This window comes from Homarus americanus, unplaced genomic scaffold (genome assembly GCF_018991925.1).
Source record: "Homarus americanus isolate GMGI-L3 unplaced genomic scaffold, GMGI_Hamer_2.0 scaffold32929, whole genome shotgun sequence".
In the NCBI taxonomy this organism is placed as follows: Eukaryota; Metazoa; Arthropoda; class Malacostraca; order Decapoda; family Nephropidae; genus Homarus; species Homarus americanus.
Genome location: NW_024737097.1, coordinates 20,848,093 through 20,868,332, shown reverse-complemented (window position 1 = coordinate 20,868,332; position 20,240 = coordinate 20,848,093). Strand labels below are relative to the sequence as shown.

The 20,240-nt window shown below is 38.2% G+C and overlaps 1 protein-coding gene across 1 annotated transcript in view; it reads right to left on the bottom strand.

Annotated features, from left to right (window-relative positions):
- LOC121873311 (tubulin beta chain-like) overlaps positions 1-20,240 on the bottom strand; it is an 84,648-nt gene that overhangs the window by 9,505 nt on the left and 54,903 nt on the right. The window contains exons 4-7 of the mRNA XM_042376817.1: positions 12,951-13,180; positions 10,477-10,644; positions 9,452-9,591; positions 3,200-3,385 (exon numbers count right to left, since the gene is read on the bottom strand). Of these exons, the coding sequence (XP_042232751.1) occupies positions 3,200-3,385; positions 9,452-9,591; positions 10,477-10,644; positions 12,951-13,180 (724 nt within the window). The remainder of the gene's footprint in view (positions 1-3,199; positions 3,386-9,451; positions 9,592-10,476; positions 10,645-12,950; positions 13,181-20,240) is intronic.

Sequence of the window (20,240 nt, the reverse complement as noted above, 5' to 3'; positions counted from 1 at the left end):
ATTTCGGTTAACGAATTACCTCCCATAAGGATCTTCAATTCGGTTAACGAACAAAACTTCCATTAACGAAATCCTTACGACAAACACATTTTGTTGTGAGCATCAGCTGATGGGCTAGTCTGCCAATTCAGTAAGTTGTTCTATGTTTACATTCGCTTCCAGTGGAGTAAATATCAAGAAAGTTGTGCTCTTTAATATTTTTTTCATTTTTTATATTAAAATTATTAGTCATTTTAAAATTTAGTTAACATATTGATAATATATGCAGTACAGGGAACTATATTTTAGTGCGCCCATCAGCCGCTTGATTCACCCACCAGGCGTCAGTTTGGCTTTGTTTACAGTGGAGTGAACATCGATTTTGTTGGTGTCTTGAATAATTTTGCATTTTTACATTAAAATTATTGGTCAATCTGAAATTTAGTTAACATATTGATAATGTATAGTGCAGTGCAGTGTTGATTTAAATAAAAATAATCTTGAATTACACCTAGTGACCTTAAAATTTTATTGGTGAAATTACTGCATCAAGCATGGCTCCCCTGTAAGGTGATTTCTCCTCCATCTCCACTTCCTTCTCTTCTCCCTTCTCCTCCTCCACCCCCCACTTCTAATTCCCATCATCATCATCATCATCAACCAGGAACCTTCTACATACACACCTCAAAGTAAGTGTACTTTACTGCATTTTTTGTTTACTTTGTATGTACTTTTCAGTGAGCTGGAACCAATTACCCAATATCCCATTGAAACAATGGATTTGGTTAACCAAATTTTCGGTTAACGAATGACTCTGTGGAACGAATTGTGTTTGTTAACCGCGGGACCACTGTAATTTCACTTGAGAAGTGGTGAAATTGTCACTGAAACTTTTTACGAGTTTTATGAACAAATTAATGCCAAGTGAGAAGTTAACACCAGACTTATCTTATGATGTGTATTAAATAATTAATTATTGAGTGTGTGTATATTTAGTTAGAAATTATCACTATATAGGGTATGCATTTTTTTCTTAATAATTATGTATAACTGTATGCATATTTAATCAGAGTATCCATTTAATCCCATCTTTTCAAATAAGGAATCTCTTAATTTAATACCTGTTTTTAATTCAGATAAGGTTAACTATATATTTAACCATTTGTTGCTGCTAAACATGCCAATTGCCTCCATCTCAAATCATTACTTGCCTTACCTTGTCTGGATAATAAGGAATTAAATGGTAATACTCAAATGATCAACTAATTTACAAGTCACAGTTCCGATAACAGCTGGTGTGATTTGGTCACTGGTGGTAACTCGTGATATAATAACATTGTATACAGTGGTGACAGGTGTGACCACTAAGTTTTAATACAGTGGTGACAACTGGTGTGATATTGTCATACTGATGGTAACTATAATACAAGATGGATCTACATCCAGATACTTTGATCTTCCCAATACCTTTTACTGCACCTGTATGTAAGGTTTACAGCACTTCAGTCTGCATCCTGTCGATGTTTGACTTTTGCATTAATATGTTGGCAATGTGACCACTATATGGTGATGTTGGGGGTGTGTGGGTGGTGTTGGAGGGTGTGGGTGGTGTTGGAGGGTGTGGGTGGTGTTGGGGTGAGTGGGTGGTGTTGGGGTGTGTGGGTGGCATTGGGGTGTGTGGGTGGTGTTGAGCAAGTGTAAGTGATGTTGGGGGTGTGTAGATGGTGTGGGGGAGGGGGGGGATGAGTGTCTGCTTAGTACACAGTGCCCCCCAGACATGTTAAAGGGATCCTGGAGGGAAGGCGGGTGTGGGAGCCACCCACCAGTACTACACCCCTTCCTTGCCTGCTGCTCCCAGATCACTCTTATTTCCCACACACAATATACCCCTACACTCTTATTTTTATCTTTATAGTACTGTACAGTATAGTTGTCTTTATTCATAAGGAAAATTCTGTGGTTACTTATATATAACCCTTTACAGTATGAAACTATCATAGCAGTGAAAACCGTTGTCGACAACCAGACTTAGCCTGTTTTTCAATCACCACTGGTGCTCCAGGCTAGCCACCATTCCCTCCTCGTTAGTTAAGATGAGATCTAGCAGTATGGGTGTTTGCTCCCCTCTGTAATGAGTAGGATCTTTATCATGTTGGAACAGAAAATTGTCTCTCAGAGTTTCTACAAAAAGGGTAGCAGGATTATTAAGGTTGTTTGGCGTAGCTTCATTTCTCCAATCGATGTTGTCATTGTTAAAGTCCCCTTTGACAAAGAGGTGGCTAGGGTTGAGCGCCGTGGTGTTGTCAATTAAGGCTCGTAAGTTCCTTTGATTTAATAAGCTACAGTTTGGGAATCTGGAGATACATCTGACAATAAGTAAGTCACCTCCCTTTAGTTTAATTTTACAGCACTTTGATTCATCAAAAACATCCTCCCCCTGCACCCTCACCTGGCTGACTCTAAGGTCTTGCCTAGCAGATAACCACACCCCTCTTGCAAGATGCTAGAGAATGGTTTGTAAATGAGTCATTTCCATCTATGTTGAACTCATATTCCTCTGGGTTGATTCTCCTGTTCTTGTACAACAGTTCTACTTCATCTACATAGGGTTAATATTCTTTGAATAAGGTTTCAAACTCCGCTCTCTTATCAAGGAACATGTCAGCATTAGAGTACTGTACATGACTTTCAAGCCGGAATTTGTTCTTGGTCGTGACTACGGCCTACCACCATTCTCAGCAGCTGTCCCGTTTACTAAATACATTGTATTTTGTGGGGTGTGATCAGAGATGACAATGTTTACATGGAGCTCACTACCTCCTGGGTGGAGAGGTAGAGCGGGTGGAGGGCTAAAAATACATTTGTTTATCTTATAACAGGGAGGGAAATTATAACATATATGGTTATCTAGTTTAACCTACCTTCATTGGCATTGAATTCATTTAGTTGAGAAAAATTAAAGGATTGAAGCCTGACACTAGAAAAACAAATTTAGTGGATTATACAAATTGAAGACTCCTTACTGAATTTACATTTTTCATGGGATTAAAAAAAAACTATTTGGTTTCCCTCATTACTCATCTTCATTTAAGAGAAATAGAGTATATAAAAAAGATAACAGTGGACAGAGACTCGCAGATAGCATGGGTCATCACAATACCCCTCCGACTCTAGTGCCAGAGTGATGAAAATTTTATTTTAAGTTATCTTACACAATTACCTGGAATTTTTATTTTGGACTGAGAGCATCTGTTCATCTACTTCCTTCATGGACATTTTCCCTCGGAAGATGGCAGCGACTGTGAGGTACCGGCCATGCCGGGGATCACATGCAGTCATCATGTTCTTGCTGTCAAACATCTGTTGTGTTAACTCTGGAACTGTGAGAGCTCTATAACTCTGGGACCTGTGGAGAGGAGTGTACCAGTTACTTACTAGACACACCAGGTAATACTTAACAAATATCTATTTAAACAAAATACTCAAGTGTCTCCCAAACATCCAGTGGCCTACAACCCATCTAGTATTTTAACAAATATTAGAAATTCTAACTCTTCAAGGTCACTGGTATGATCCAGAAATACTTCCAGTCTGCCCAGCTGTAATTGTGTCCCCAAATTTAAATTGTAGTTGGTAAGCTGAGGACAGCCAAGGTAAGTGCCAGCTATGCTGCCTCCTTGTATATTAAATGTGCTTCATTTAAACTGTCCCTAACAAAATGAAAAGCTCTCTTCTACTTATAATTTAATTAGTCATTGTTAAGCATCATGTCTCTTAAATATTCAGCCTCTTTAATATAACAAACCGCATTAGCAAAATATGCAGTCTTGTCCCATATATGCAGATCCTACCAAACATAGTGATGTCACATCTTACGCTCCTTTAACTTTACACGCTTGGCTGGGGGGGGAAATACCTCCACTTGCACCTCTCTTGGCCTCAGGTACTGCATGTACTGAGCAGGATAAGGGCTTTGGGTTTTGTGCCTCTGTCAACTGACCCTTAGCAACAGTTGCTAAGGGTCTGGCAGCAGAGGCAGCACATTCCAGATAAGTTGTGATGCAGTGTCTGCACTATCTTGTATAATTTTAGCTTTTTTGTGCTTTCATTATTTTTCCAAAATATTATCTGCTGAAATCAACTTGACAATCGGTGGAAAATAGGATAAAGTAAACTTAGAGCAGAGGTGGTTGTGTGGTGCGCATTCAAACTGAAATAGGCCAAACCAGCCGAGTCGCCATATGCGCTATTAAAACAAACTGCCCACTGCTTCCACACTTGCCATCACCTCCCACACAGAATACACACCCATGCTCTTCATAGTTCTTATTTCAGTTTTATATTATATTTTCTTTATTTCCAAGTCACGTTAGAGTATCGAAATGATTTCTCCACAATTTTTATAGTTTCATTACCGTATATACCGGTGTGTAGTTCGAGTTTTTAAGACCCAAATTTTGGCAAAAAATTGGGGGTCGACCTCTACATGGGAAATAGTTTTGTTAGGTTGAAAAATATTTACCATTTACTGCCAGTAAACAATGGAAACATATAATATGCACCAATTAGTAATGAAATGAAAAGTTGTGCTGTTCCTTCAGCAGATGAAGCTCACCAACTTACAATAGGCTAAATTACCTTACAACGTGTTTTCAGTAGTCTATGTTGAAGTTCTTAGCACAGGCTAACTTATCATATCATATACGGTATCACAGTACTCATTGATCAACAAAAAATACCGGTAATAAAAACCTTTTCGATATTTCACACTTAATATAATACCCGGTAATCCACTGCAATCTCCTATTGTTTACAACGATGCATGACGCACCACCAGCTGTTGCGTATCAGCTAGACGGTACACGTGTTTTTCGAATCGTTTTCAGTTAAGAAACTGTTACATCACACGTATATTTTACCTTAACTGTGCCTGAATGAATATATTCTCGGAAATAAATAGTAGTTTTGTTGAAACGTGATGTATTTTAATATAAAATAGGATAAAATACATGACAAAAACAAGTCTTTACCTAACCTTCCGATGTTCAAGAGAAGTTACTCGTTTTTTTAATAGTTTTCGGTTAAAATACTGTTATATTACAATGATATTCTATTCATACTGTGCTTGATATAATACATTCACGGAAATGTAATATTTTTGCTGAAATGACGTACGTATTAAAGTGGAAAGTGGGATAAAATCGTGACGCAAACAATGACTTTCGCTTTCTTTCATTCAAAAGAGGTTACTGTAATCGCTTTTCGAATGGTTTTCAGTTATAAAACTGTTGTATTACAATAATATTCCCTCCTAATTGACTTGAATAAATACTTGAATGGAAATATACAATATTTTTGTTGAAACTACCGCGTTTCAGTGTAAAGTGTCGTAATAATAAATGGTAAACAATTTGCCTTCGGCACTCGGTGTTTCAGGCACAGCGAGCCTCAGTTTATAGGACGTAGAGTGTTTTTACTGAAGGTTTTATTGTTCCATTACCCTCAAAAACTTGGGTCGACCTATAAACGAGGGAGGGTTATAGTTGAGTATATACGGTATATGTAAAAATGGCAACATACAATACCATCTCCCACGGGCCACAGCTGACTTCTGGCGCGGTTCTCATAAAAACAGGCTTCTTTAACAATTATTCTACTCTATATAAATGATGACTTAGAAATAAAGGAAATTTAATATAAAACTATAAAATAAGAAAAATGAAGAGCATGGGTGAGTATGCGTGAAAAGTGAATGTGTGTGTTGGTGGTGGGCTGTACCCATGGGCTATAACTACGTCTTCAACTCATTAGCCTAGCCGCCTCATATACAGTCATGCATCGCTTAACGTCCTAGATACGATCTTGGAAATGTGACGTTTACTGACTTGGACGTTGTCCGAACATCACATTGTGAACTTTGTATTTATACTTACATGTACAGTCATGCGCCGGTTAACGTTCAACCGAACAACGTCCAATCGCATATACAGTACGTCCGTGCCCCCCCCTCGATTAACGAGTTTCTTACGAACTGACCAGAACATGTTTTCGCTTGCATGTGGCGGTCCACCAGCTGTAGTATTTGTCCGCCAGTACAGTAATCGGTTCTAGGGTTTAAATTCCTTACCATTTTAGTAAATATCAAGAAGTTTATACTATTCAATAATTTTAAAAGTTTAATATTAATTTTTTTTAGTAATTTTAACAATTATTGAACATGCTATCCAGCCTGCCAACACACCATACAGGCGTCAGTCTTTGAGTCTTTTCAGTGGAGGTAACATCTTGCTTGAGACTCTTCAACAAAATGCTTTTTTTCTGTGTTGGCAAGCAAATTATTAGTCATTTTGAAATTTAATTTACATATTGACAATATATAATGCAGTGCAGTGTTGATTTAAAGAACATAATCTTGAATTACACCAAGAGAACTAAAATTTTATGGGTAAAATGGCGCCATGGGGTGACTTCTCTTCCACCCCAATGCCTTCTCTTCTCCTCCACCCCCATTCTAATTCCCATCATCATCATATCATCCAGGAGCCTTCTACATACACACCTCAAAGTAAGTGTACTTTTCTACCTTTTTTTGTTGAATTTAGGCAATTTTCGGTGAGCTGGAACCAATTACCCCAAAACCCATTGAAACAATGGTTTCGGTTAACGAGCAACCTTCTAGAATGGATTGTGCTCGTTAACCGAGGGACCACTGTACTAAAATTTTTATGTCTTTTTGCAAATATAGCTTGTTTATACAGGTATTCAAATAAATCGCTATCTTATAAGAATCCCAGCAATGTAAGTTATATTCACCCAGGTCGCTTGGGTGGCAAATTATGAGAAGAGCTTAGTCACTCTTAAGGAATGATAAATAAGCACGCAGGCCTTCAGCGCCAACTGTCAAATCATATCACCTCACCTCCCGCTCCCCTCCCTCCCACGCTCCCTCGCGTGGGGGGTTTTAGGCCTTAAGTTTTTCATATAATATCTCAGACTATAGAATATAAATTGCATTGCTGAAATCCTTGCAAGACAGAGATTAATTTGAATACAAACGTCATATATTTTGCTCAAGAGATAAAAATTGTAGTACATTAGTGTACATTTTATAATATAAAGTTTTTCAACTGTATTTTTGGGTAGATTTACATAAATTTCTTCATTTATTTTCATCCATTTACATGCACACACCATACTAAAAGAAACGTAAAAGAAATAAATGACCTTAGTGCAAAGCTGGAGTGCATATTTACTAATTTGATTACGGTACTAAAATTGTTATGTCTAGTGCAAATTATAGCTGTTTATATTTAAAATAATCACCATCTTACAAGAATCCCAGCAATGTAAATTATATTCACCCAGGTCATTTCACTGGCTTTTTATAAGAGAGAAGCTTAGTCACTTAAGAATTGATAAATAAACACGCGTTAGACCTTGGGCCGGTGCCAACTGTCCAACGTACCACCTCACCTCCCGCTCTCCTCCCCCACACGCTCGCTCGCTCCCTTTCCCCCATCTGCCCAGCATTGCTGGAATCCTTGTAAGACAGTGAATAATTTTAATATAAACATCATGTATTTTGCACAAGAGATAAAAATTAATCACCTGTATCACATTACAGTAGTGATTTAAGAGTAAGAGTGTATATGTACGTATATAGTATTCCACATACACGTAAGTATAAAGACAAAGTTTATGTGATGATCAGACAACGTCCATTTCGGTTAACGTCACGTTTTCAAGAACGTATCTAGGACGTTAACCGGCACATGACTGTATGTGGAATATTGCAGTGTACTTGTACTGTACAATATTGACTAAATTCACTAGATAACGTACACAACTCATGAAACACAGAGGTTAAGAAGGCTAATAAAATAACATAATGTTTACATTGCCGACAAGGCAAAACCAAGCATACACTCTTATACAGCTTGTAAACTTTTTATTTCCTAAGTCAGGAAATCAAATTAAAAGTACTGGACTACACTACAATAGCCAAAAAACATAAACCAGTAACATAGGCATTTCTTATATCTATCAAAACATATTATGGATATATAGTTACTGTACTGTATCATCATACGCCTGGAAGCACAATCTATTTTGTTTAAGAACACATGATGCATGCATGAGTGCGCCCGCTCTAAGGCCACTTACGTCCGCTACGTCCCGTTGTCTGAACATTTTTCCCCCCCCCCATTATTTTCTTATTATTTTTATGGGCCACAGACGTATATGCGATCGGACGTTGTTCGGACGGACATAAAGCGACGCATGACTGCATTGTTATTTGTAATGAAACCATAAAAGTTGTCAAAAAATCTTTACAATACTCGAATGTGGCTTAGAAATAAAGAAAATATAATATAAAACAAGAAAATGAAGAGCAAGGGCATATATGTGTGAGAAATGAATGTGTATGGAGGCAGTTCTAGCCAAGGCCTTGGCTATAAATTATGTGGCCGATGCACCAGCCCAGCCGCCTTGTACTATATATTGTTAATTGTGATGAAACAAATAAAAGTTGTGAAAAAATCATTACAATACTCTTATGTGGGCTTTAAATGTGTGAGGTGACATCATGGCATACACACCCACCACTGTGGCCACCACATGTCTGTGAGTCAACTGAGCTGGGTAATGGTCTGAACTGTGTTGCGAGCTGGATGTGTGGGAGGTATGTGTGCGTGGAAGAACTTATTCTTTGTACATAAATTAATATATACTGTACCAATAAATGTGAGGAATAAATACAAAAATAATAATAAATAAAAGAAAAAATACAGCATTGCCATTTAGCAGATGGTGAGAGAGCACAGCAGTGAGTGAGGAAATGCCAGCTGTAGCTCTTTCCCTCCCACCCTCAGTGCTTGCTTCTACACATAATGATTAATTCCCTTTATGTTTTTAACCTTATGATAATTATTTAACATTTTTGGGGGCACATACTGTGTGTGGTGTGCATTTAAACTGAAATAGACCAAACCAACCATGTCGCCAGGTGTGCGACTTTATGGCTGATTTAAGGAATTTTTAGAGTACAGTAATTTTGACAGTAAAACCTTGATTAATCGGACATCAATATATCGGAATTTGCTCTTTTCTGACTCTGAGGGTGCCCTAGTCACCAGAAATACAAAAATAAAAATAAAATAAAATAAAATAAAATAAATAAATAAATAAATAAATAAAAATAAAACAAAAATTAAAATAAAATAAGTGCATATATGGTTAGGACTGGTTTGGGTTGGTAAAATTCTACCCTTATTAGTTCAGTTTAGGTTTTGTAAATTTTGAGAACTGGTTGAATACATCTTAGTCTCACACAGAGTTCAGATTTGTTTTTATTTATACCTTACTCTGGATTCTTGTCACATCCACATTTTAACCATGATTTTAGTTATGCCTAATTTCAAAGTCCCATATTCAGTTTAAAAATAATGCACATATAATACAATAACCATACCCTCTGGATGTGAGTGGTGCAAATCCTGGCATGAAGAAATGGAGACGAGGAAAAGGCACCATATTGACTGCGAGTTTCCTGAGATCGGCATTAAGCTGGCCCGGGAACCTAAGACAAGTGGTCACACCTGACATTGTTACCTGTAAAGACAATACCTGGTCAAAAGACATGTAAAACACAATTCTAATGCCAAAGTAAATATAAAACATTCACTGCCTAATGCATTAAAACACGATGAAAACTGATTAAATAAACAATGAGATAGAAAATAAACTAGCTGTAGAAGCTGAAGCAATCATACATGTTTCCCCCAACACCATTGAATCTGAGACTTGGAAGACATTAGACTAACCTGAAAAGATACACAATAGGCTCTACATCCCTAACTAGTGTGCTAGCCACGTTAGTCCAAATAAATATACCTTCCATTCTCAAGCAACAGATTTTCAAGGTGTGTTGCAAAGAAGAATGAAAAATATATAAAATAACACAAACAAGAATTCTCGAAGGAAAGGAAGGGTATATTAATAACACAAGTGCATCAATACATCATAATATAGCATTTTGAGATGTTTCCTTAGTTTTCCATTCTCAATATAATGAAAAGATAAAAGCATTGTAGAATTGTAATTGTTGTTATACCTGGAATAAACAAAGTATACGGTGCATCTCATGAGATTAAAATGCAGTTCTATGAGATTAAACCCTAAGAGCATCAAACTTTAAAAAATTTACCTTTTAACCAATTTTACCAATATAAAGTTATACTAAAATGTTTCTTCATATTCCTTTGACCTGCTATGTAGTCAACATTAGACCTATAAGTAGTCCTCTATTAACACAAAGAAACTTTTCTAAAATGTATCATGCTTTGCAAAAACATGTACAGTATGTACAGTACAGTACCCAGTCAAGTCACAAATTCTTTTTAACTAATATATACAGTATTTATATTTTAAAGTTATTTAAATGTTTCTTCAAATTCCAGTACAGAGTAGAATAAGTATAGTACAAGCCCTACTTACTGACACAAGATGATTGAGATCACCATAAGATGGAGATGTGAGCTTGAGCGTTCTGAAGCAAATGTCATAAAGAGCTTCATTATCAATACAGAAAGTTTCATCAGTGTTCTCCACCAGCTGATGCACAGACAGGGTTGCATTGTATGGCTCCACAACTGTGTCTGACACCTGAGGAAGGACGAAGCCCATGTTTTCATTATTTAAATTAATAATATTGAGTAAAAATACAGTATACAGTATTACCCCGCCTAACGCGGTTTCACTTAACGCGTTTTATCATATACGCGGTGCCTCGCCAGAGCTGAACTTTCACTTAACACGGATTTTTTCCACATATACGCGGTGAGTGTCCCCGGCTCGAGACGCTATTTTTAGATTTGCCCCACCCGCCACCCTGCCTGACTGCCTGTTTTAGCTCATAAAATTCATACAAATTGCCAGGTCAGAATATAATTTACATTGCTGGAATTCTTATAATTTGGTGATCATTTTGAATATAAACATCATATATTTTGCATTAGACATACAAATTTTAGATAAAATTTTTTCTCAGAGTAACTATGTTATCTTTTGTGCAAAATATATGACATTTATATTCAAAATATTCCTGGTCTTACAAGGAATCCAGCAATGTCAATTATATTATCCTAACTTTAGTTTGAGGTATTATTTATTACAAAAAGTTAAGTATTCTGGTTTTCCCACACATCTCCTTGGGACGGTTGGTGGGGGGTGGGGGGGAGGGAGGGACCGACCGACCATCTGTTACCCCGTGAAGAATATTTTTTTTTTTTTATTAACTGAAGATATTTGTTTTAGCTCATAAAATTCATACAAATTACCCGGTCTGAATATAATTTACATTGCTGGAATTCTTATAATTTGATGATCATTTTGAATATAAACATCATATATTTTGCATTAGACATACAAATTTTAGATAAAAATTTTTCTCAGAGTAACTATGTTATCTTTTGTGCAAAATATATGACATTTATATTCAAAATATTCCTGGTCTTACAAGGAATCCAGCAATGTCAATTATATTATCCTAACTTTAATCTGAGGTATTATTTAATACTAAATGTTAAAAACTCTTGAAGGGAGGATTGGTGGGGGGTGGGGGGGAGGGTTGGGACTGACCGCGCGGTTGGAAGAGGGGGGGAAGGCAAGGTGGGGTACTTTGATTGACAGATAGTGTCCTGAAGATTATTTTTTTTTTTATTAACTGAAGATATTTGTTTTAGCTCATAAAATTCATACAAATTACCCGGTCAGAATATAATTTACATTGCTGGAATTCTTATAATTTGGTGATCATTTTGAATATAAACATCATATATTTTGCATTAAACATACAAATTTTAGATAAAAATTTTTCTCTAGGTAACTATGTTATCTTTTGTGCAAAATATATGACATTTATATTCAAAATATTCCTGGTCTTACAAGGAATCCAGCAATGTCAATTGTATTATCCTAACTTTAGTTTGAGGTATTATTTATTAAAATTTAGTGGTTTTCCCCCAAAAATTTCTCAGAGAGGGAAGAGCTGGCAGTGTAGTGTGAGAGGGGGAGGGAGTTGAGTCCATTATTTGAATGGACATTAACTTGGCGACTGTATTTCTCTATTTCTCTTAAGTATTAATTGTGTGCATGTACCATCATAAAATTAAGATGTTATTTTTACTACAACATAGGTATGTGCCTTCAAAAAGTGGAGTTTGGGGGTCGGGCCGGTTTCTATTGGAATTAATCCCATATGTTCTGTTGTTCACTTAACGCGGATTTCACTTAACACGGGACCCTCTGGGTTCTATTGACCGCGTTAAGTGGGGTACAACTGTACACTTATAATCTGTGGAAAGATGAATGCAGAGTGGGGCTTGAAGTTACCCACAACTTAAAAATGTAAGTTGAAATTTCATGCATTCACATAAAAGTGCATGTACAGTACAGTACCATATCTCATAAAAATTTCATAATCCTAAAAAGGATGGATAATGTGAACCCCAGCCACTTTGTTGATGCCACACACCACAAACAAGATGGTACTGTACATAACTATAAGCTCGCTAAGTTATGCAGAATGAACATAAGGAAATACATCTTCACACATAAGGTGGTAGATCCATGGAACGGTCAACCAGCTAAGCTGTGGAATCATGAACAGTACTGGGTTTCAAAATAGCCCTTGATAAAATTATCAAGAACAATGGAGGATTCTACACAGGCCACTGGCCTCCTTCCCTTGGCATGACCACCTAACCTCTACTGACACCCCCCTCCCAAAAATATTCCTTTCTAACAATGTTAATGAAATCCAAAATTTATTGAGTTTACTCTATTTATATACTGTATCAAGCTTTCTATCACATAATTTGCTAAAAGAAAATTTTATGTTGTTAAGTAGATATGAATAAAGTACTGTACTTGCATACCATAATTGCAAACTCAAATAAATCATAACTCACTTTTGGACTTGGAATAACTGAGAATGTGTTCATTATTCTGTCAGGATATTCTTCACGTATTTTTGAGATGAGGAGAGTACCCATCCCTGAACCAGTACCACCACCTAAAGAGTGTGTCAACTGGAAGCCCTGTAAGCAGTCACAGTTCTCTGCCTCCTTTCTCATGACATCCATGACCGAGTCCACCAATTCTGCTCCTTCTGTGTAGTGGCCTTTCGCCCAATTGTTACCTGGGAGGAGTAGAAATTATGAGGGTCAAAGGCAGGGAACAACAATAATACAGTAAAATATTTCTTACTCCTAACTTGTCTCTACAGTAGTTAACTCTACACCATCTACTGTTTCTTTGAGGTAAAATATCATATCTGATATCTCTAAATATTTTATTTATGGTAATAAAACAATATTACAGTACAGAAAGGGAAGAGAGATTATCGACTAAAGGAGGAGAGTTAATAAGACGAAATGCCTTTGATTCCACCCTATCTAACAGTTGGACAGAAGAACCACCCCAGATATGAGAACAGTACTCCAAGTTAGGATGAATGAATCCCTTATAAACCTGAAGCAACTAACTGCTCAGGAGTGAAGTAGCTATGACATCTGTACAGCATCCCCAGCTTTAAGGAGACAGCTTTATCAATGTTGTGGATGTATGGCTTCCATGATATGTTAGAGGAAACAGTGAGGCCTAGCATATCTATTTTAGAATTTGGCAAAATGATTGTGTCCTGAAATGTAATTTGTGGGAGATCTTCTATTTTGGAATGTGTAATTGGTAAATACAGGATTGTGTTTTATTACCATTGAATTTAACCAAATTTCTACCTTCCCATTCAGAGATGCTGCACACACCAAGGAGATGGAAGGGGAGACGGCACAGGTGATTTTTGCTCCTTAAACTTTGGGGAAGTACATCTCAGTCCTGTTGATTCTGTTTGTAATCTTGGAGTGTATTTTGACCCCCAAACTAAATTTTTAAAGAACATAAATTCAGTACAGTAGACCTTTCCCATTCGCGGGTTTACGATTCGCAGTAAGCAGCTGGTGGCTCAGGGGGCTTGCCTGCTGGCCTTCTCTCGCAGTGCAACGAGTCACCCCACGCACCCACGGCGTCTCATCTCAGTCTGTTTACCCTCACCCAGTACCAATGACCTAGCATCCCATGTTATAATCTCAAAATTTTCGTGTTTATTTGTGAAAATGGCCCTGAAAAGACTGCCTAGTGTCAGTGCTAGTGGAGTGAAACATAAAAGGCAAAAGTCAGTGATGACCCTGGCAAAGAAAATTGAATTATTAGACAAGTTAAAAGAGGGGACGAGAGCTGCCGCGGTTGGTTGGTTATTTGGCGTGAACGAATCCACAGTGCGGTACATTAGAAAGAATGAACTAGCAATTCGTTATTCTGTTCAAGCGAGTGCTCCTGAAAGTGCTTAAGTGGTGCGGGTTATTCATAACAAGAACATAGTGAAAACTGAGAAAGCACTGAACATTTGGATTGAGGACCAGCACCACAAAAAAATGTTCCGGTCGACAGCAACGTGATTCATGAAAAGGTTAAAAGTCTTTATGCTTATTTTTATGAGTCAACAGGTGGTGAAGGGGCTAGTGTGGCTACCGAACCAACTTTTAGTGCCAGTAAAGGTTGGTTCAAGAATTTTGAGAAAAGAGTCTCTCTCCATAATGTGAAGCTGACTGGGGAGGCTGCATCAGCTGACCACACAGCCGCAGATGCATTTCCCGCCAAGTTAAAGAAAATAATATAAGAGAATGGCTATAGACCAGAGCAAGTGTTTAATATTGGAAGAAAATGCCTGGTAGAATGTACATAAACAAGCAGGAGAGGCGTGCCTCTGGGATCAAGGCAGCCAAGGACAGAGTGACACTCATCTTCTGTGGCAATGCGGCTGGCCACATGATCAAGCCTGGCTTGCTTTATCGCTCAGCAAACTCTTCCATGAAACACAGTCTTAAGATGGTCCGAGGAATCAACCAGGGATTGTTTCCCTACCAGGAAATGCTTAAAAACCTCAAAGCCAAGAGGAAACAACTACCAATCACCATGTTTACCAAGAAAGAACCAGCTACTATCGCTACCGCTCCACCCACCTCCCAGCTACCCGCCACCTCACCACCCACCTCCCGGCCACGCGCCACTCCACCAATCACCACTGATTCAACCTTTTCCACCAGTGATCCTGATGATCTACCGATGCTTCAGCAACCAGATGTCTCCCTATGTACAGTGCATCACTTCATCAAGCTCCAGACTTCCACATATGAATGTAAGTACAGTATTGTGACTTAAGTTGCTCATACACAGTATACGTATACTGTACCTGTATATTAGTGCACTAAGATATTATATGTGGCTATTCGCGGTTTTGCCAATTAGCGCCATTTCTTGGAACCTATCCCTCGCGAATGGTAAGGGTCTACTGTACTTAAGAGCTGCAACTTTCATATTCAAATTCTCTATGATGTTAAACAGTTTTGGGATAAACAGTGTCTTGTGACACAACTGTATTACATTCACTTATTGTGTCTCAGGTTGCCTGTTGTAACTCTTCATGGGTCTGCCTACCTAATTGTCTACTGAAGAAAGTTCAAACAGTGTTGAACAGGGTTGCCAGGCTTATTTTTGCTCTTTCAACGAGGACTCCCAGTACCCCATTCTTGATCAAATTATTTAGGCTTCCAATTAAAGCTAGGATAGAGTTCAAACTCTCTCCAATGAATTTTACGACACTAATGACTGGTGAGCCCAAGTATTTGGCCAACCAACTAACTCTACTGACTACACACCCTGAAATGATTTTAGGTAATATGATGATCCATCACGCCTTCAGGAGCCTAAAGCAGTATGGAAATGTTCTTTTGCTGACCGATCCTTTTCCTATACAGCATCCATATTGTACAATTTGTTGCTTGCATCAGTGGAAGCCTTTAAGAAACAACATAAAACCTTTCTTTTTTTGAAAGCTTATGATCCTGAACAGGGTACAATGATGGAGAATTACAGGGTTTAAGGAAGTCTTAAAGCTTAAGAGTATATGAATGATAGAAGTCAAATTGTCACTTTTTGTGATCTTATATTGTATTTTTTTTTTATTCTCGTCTTTGACTTTGCAGTGTTTCGAGCGCTAGTGAATTATTTAAAAGAACTGGTGCTTTTGAGAAACAAATGACCAGCATTTATTATTACTATGAAGTACCTCCTATAGTACTATAAATCCATAAGTTCAAATCATGATGTCTCTCCAAAAACTGAAAGGACTCTGGGGCTGCTCTATTACTGCATTATTGTGTCAAGTTGTCAACCCTTGTGACTGGGAGCAGGTTGACTCCGACCTCAATTTCACATCACAGAGGATATATTGACCTGTCACTCTCTTTGATGATGACCAGAGTTGTCAACTGACAGGTAAGCAGGTTCACCGTGTACTTCACATACACGTCCTTAATTATTTGTCTTTCTCTAAATATGTTTGTATGAAAAAGGTACAGAAAAAATATTGTACTTTTGTACATTCCCATACTGGGGAAAAATACTGTACAGCAATTTTGTACCGTACTCATGGCCAAAAAGTTACGTACTGTAATGTAATTCTGCATCATACTGCCACCCATTCTTACAGTTCATGCAAAAAATCCAAAATTACATGTACAATTGCGGTCAAAAGTAATCATCCATTCCACCACCTAACCCCTGCACCTGGCTGGGTCCTTTCTGCACAGTAAGTCACATGGGGTGAAGAGGGGAGATTGGTTGACTTAGGAAAGGTCTGTGTGTTGTGTACGTGGGGGGGGGGGGTTGCGATGCAAGTTCCTCATCAGAGGGAGGGGATTGAAGAAAGCAGGGAAATTCATGAAAGAAGGAAGGGAAAGATGGATAAAATTTGTTCACTTATTACCTTAGGTTTACTTGCTTGAAAGAGTGATAGATGGAGACCCATATTTTATGATTATTATGTGCCATCCATTTCCTTATTTATCATTTTTTCAGGTTTTTAAAAATGGTAATTAGATATTTATACAGTAATTACACTGATATGAGAGAACTATGGAGTACGAATTGGAAATCACATTTATTTTTAATACAGTGGTCCTTTGGTTAACGAACGGTTCGGTTCACGAAATTTCGGTTAACGAATTACCTTCCATGAGGATCTTCAATTCGGTTAACAAACAAAAATTTGAATAACGAAGTCCTTATGACAACATGTTTTGGCTTGCGCATCAGCTGATAGGCTAGTCCGCCAATACAGTAATCGGTTCTAGGCTTACATTCGTTTCCATTGGAGTAAATATCAAGAAGGTTGTGCTCTTTTAATATTTTTGCAAATTTTATATTAAAATTATTAGTCATTTTAACATTTAACATACAGTGGTCCCTCGGTTAACGAGCACAATTCGTTCCAGAAGGTTGCTCGTTAACCGAAACCATTGTTTCAATGGGTTTTTGGATAATTGGTTCCTGCTCACCGAAAATTACATACAAACGAAAAATAAATTCTGTAAAGTACACTTTCTTTGAGGTGTGCATGTAGAAGGCTCCTGGTTGATGATGATGATGATGGGAATTAGAATGGGGGTGGAGAAGGGAGAAGAGAAGGCATTGGGGTGGAAGAGAAGTCACCCCATGCCGCCATTTCACCCATAAAATTTTTGTTCACTTGGTGTAATTCAAGATTATTTTCTTTAAATCAACACTGCACTGCGCTATATATTATCAATATGTAAAATATATTTCAAAATGACCAATAATTTGACTGGGAATCACTGATAAAGCCTAACTCGCCTAAAGAATGTTACGGAATTATTTGATGAATTGTACCCAAGTACGGTTATATAATATTAATTGTATGTATTCATAGCATTAAGGAGAACTCAAGGTATCTATAAGATGATTGGGAAAGTCCAGTTGAGCCGGACTAGTGTACTGTAAGACTAAGTGTAGGTCGTGGTCTGAAGGTCATACTATTTACGTCTGTGAATGTTTAGTGAACATAACTTCCGCAGATATCAGATGAAAATACATGAGAACAATGATCTGGAAAAAGGATAAAGGTATCAGAACTATATGAAGTGTTGGAAGTGATCCAGAAACTATGCTTCAAAGAGAATATCTTGTATACCCACGCCATGAAAATACGACGCTTGGCTGTGCTCGGGTTGGCGCCTAGGCCGCCTCGGGTGTGCCGCGTTGATATTATAACCCAATGAATTTACCCAGAAATTAGCAAACCAGACCCTTACCTTAGTGTCTAATTTAGGATTAAGATATGGATTTATAAGACACCAGGTCACAATAAATGGGAAAATGGAGAGGTGAGAACCATAAGAAATCAAAGTAAAAATCAAAGATTGCAAACTGTAGGCCTATGCGGTGAGAAGCGGCCGGGCACTGCCCTCAGTATCCTTCGTTCTCCCATCAACTCAGGTCAGTGTCCTCCATCAGGCTACATCCCGCCCTAAAAAAGACTTATATAGCAGTTATTTCAGCTTAAGACTAAGCCTGATGTATACAGTAAAGTAGTTATGTGTTACAGGGGGTAATAACCGCCCATCAGGCATTATTTCTCAGTAACCTTCGTTCTCCCATCAACTCAGGTCCCACGCGGTCAGAGCGCCTAGCTGGGCGGCGGCCATTATCCCTGTGAGCGTCCCACCATGTGAGGTGACTACTCCCAGCTATGCTAATCCACTATGAACCTGTGGATTCCCAGCAGACCACCCCAAATGAGTAGGAATAAATAAGGAAACGCTTGAGAAACTCCGCGGTCGCCACTTGGAGCAACATAATACCAGGTGTAGAAACAGTACTGGTATGTCTCTTGGTGTAGCCCTCGTCTCTACTCACCGAGGGAAGTGTGCGAACGAGGTGCCTGATATGTATACCTAGAAATTACAAGGAGTCCCAAACTTTCAGGTGTGGAGTGTAACGGGTGTGTTGAGATGGTGCTACAGGGAGGTGAGATGGTGCTACTATATATGATAACCTACAATGCTATATTCCATACAGGTGGAGCAGTCTGGCGTGTTGAGTGGTATTGTAAGAAGGAATGACTGAGGTAAGGAGGTCACTGATTGTTATGCAATAAGTATGTGGATGACACGCAAGTAATGTAAGACGTCTGGTGCCGTGCAGGGTAACCAACATCTTCGTTGTTCTTCTGAGGAAGGCCAACTCACTTGTATTTTTTTTTACAGTATGTTTTATAAGGAATAAATTAGTTAAGACATGTTATGGTTTCACCCTTCTTTCCTCTTATCAATCTGGTCAATGAAAAACCTAACTCAATGCCTAGTCCACTCTGCCCACTACCTAACGAGCTACATACTGCCCACAGGGGGTCTGGTGGCAGCAACCCTTAAAATTAAGACTATAGTTAAGTTATCTCCCTTAGAATTAGTGACTCCAGAATCTGGCAGTATAACATGCCGGGCAGTTCCTTTAGCACTAGGACTGCTTGTTGAAGGGCCAGACAATCACTAGCACTAGAAGGGCCAGGGACACAGGGAGAGGCCTCAGAAGGCACCACACTACCACCACGAGGTGAAATCTCCTTGTACAGTGGTCCCTCGCTTAACGAACACAATTCGTTCCAAAAGGTCCGTTAACTGAAAATTTCGTTAACCGAATCCATTGTTTCAATGGGATATTGGGTAATTGGTTCCAGCTCACCGAAAAGTGCATACAAAGCAAAAAAAAAAAATGCAGTAAAGTACACTTACTTTGAGGTGTGTATGTAGAAGGCTCTTGGTTGATGATGATGATGGGAATTAGAAGTGGGGGTGGAGGAGAAGGGAGAAGAGAAGGAAGTGGGGATGGGGGAGAAATCACCTTCCAGGGAACCCATGCTTGATGCCGTCAGTTCACCAATAAAATTTGAGTTCACTAGGTGTAAATCAAGATTATTTTCTTTAAATCAACACTGCACTGTGCTATATATTATCAATATGTTAAATAAATTTCAGAAAGACCAATAATTGTACTGTAAAAATGTAAAAATACTCTGTATTCAAGAGAGCCACAAGCAAGATGTTTCCTCCACTGAACAGAGATACAAACAGACGCCTTGGTGGATGAGTGAAGTGGCTGATGGGCACACCAAAAACTAGTTCTCAGTACTGCAATTATGTTAAATAAGTGTTAAAATGACAAATAATTTTAATATAAAACTTGGAAAAATATTGAATAGTACAACCTTCTTGATATTTACTCCAATGGAAACAAATGTAAGCCCTAGAACCGATTACTGTATTGGCCGACTAACCCACCAGCCG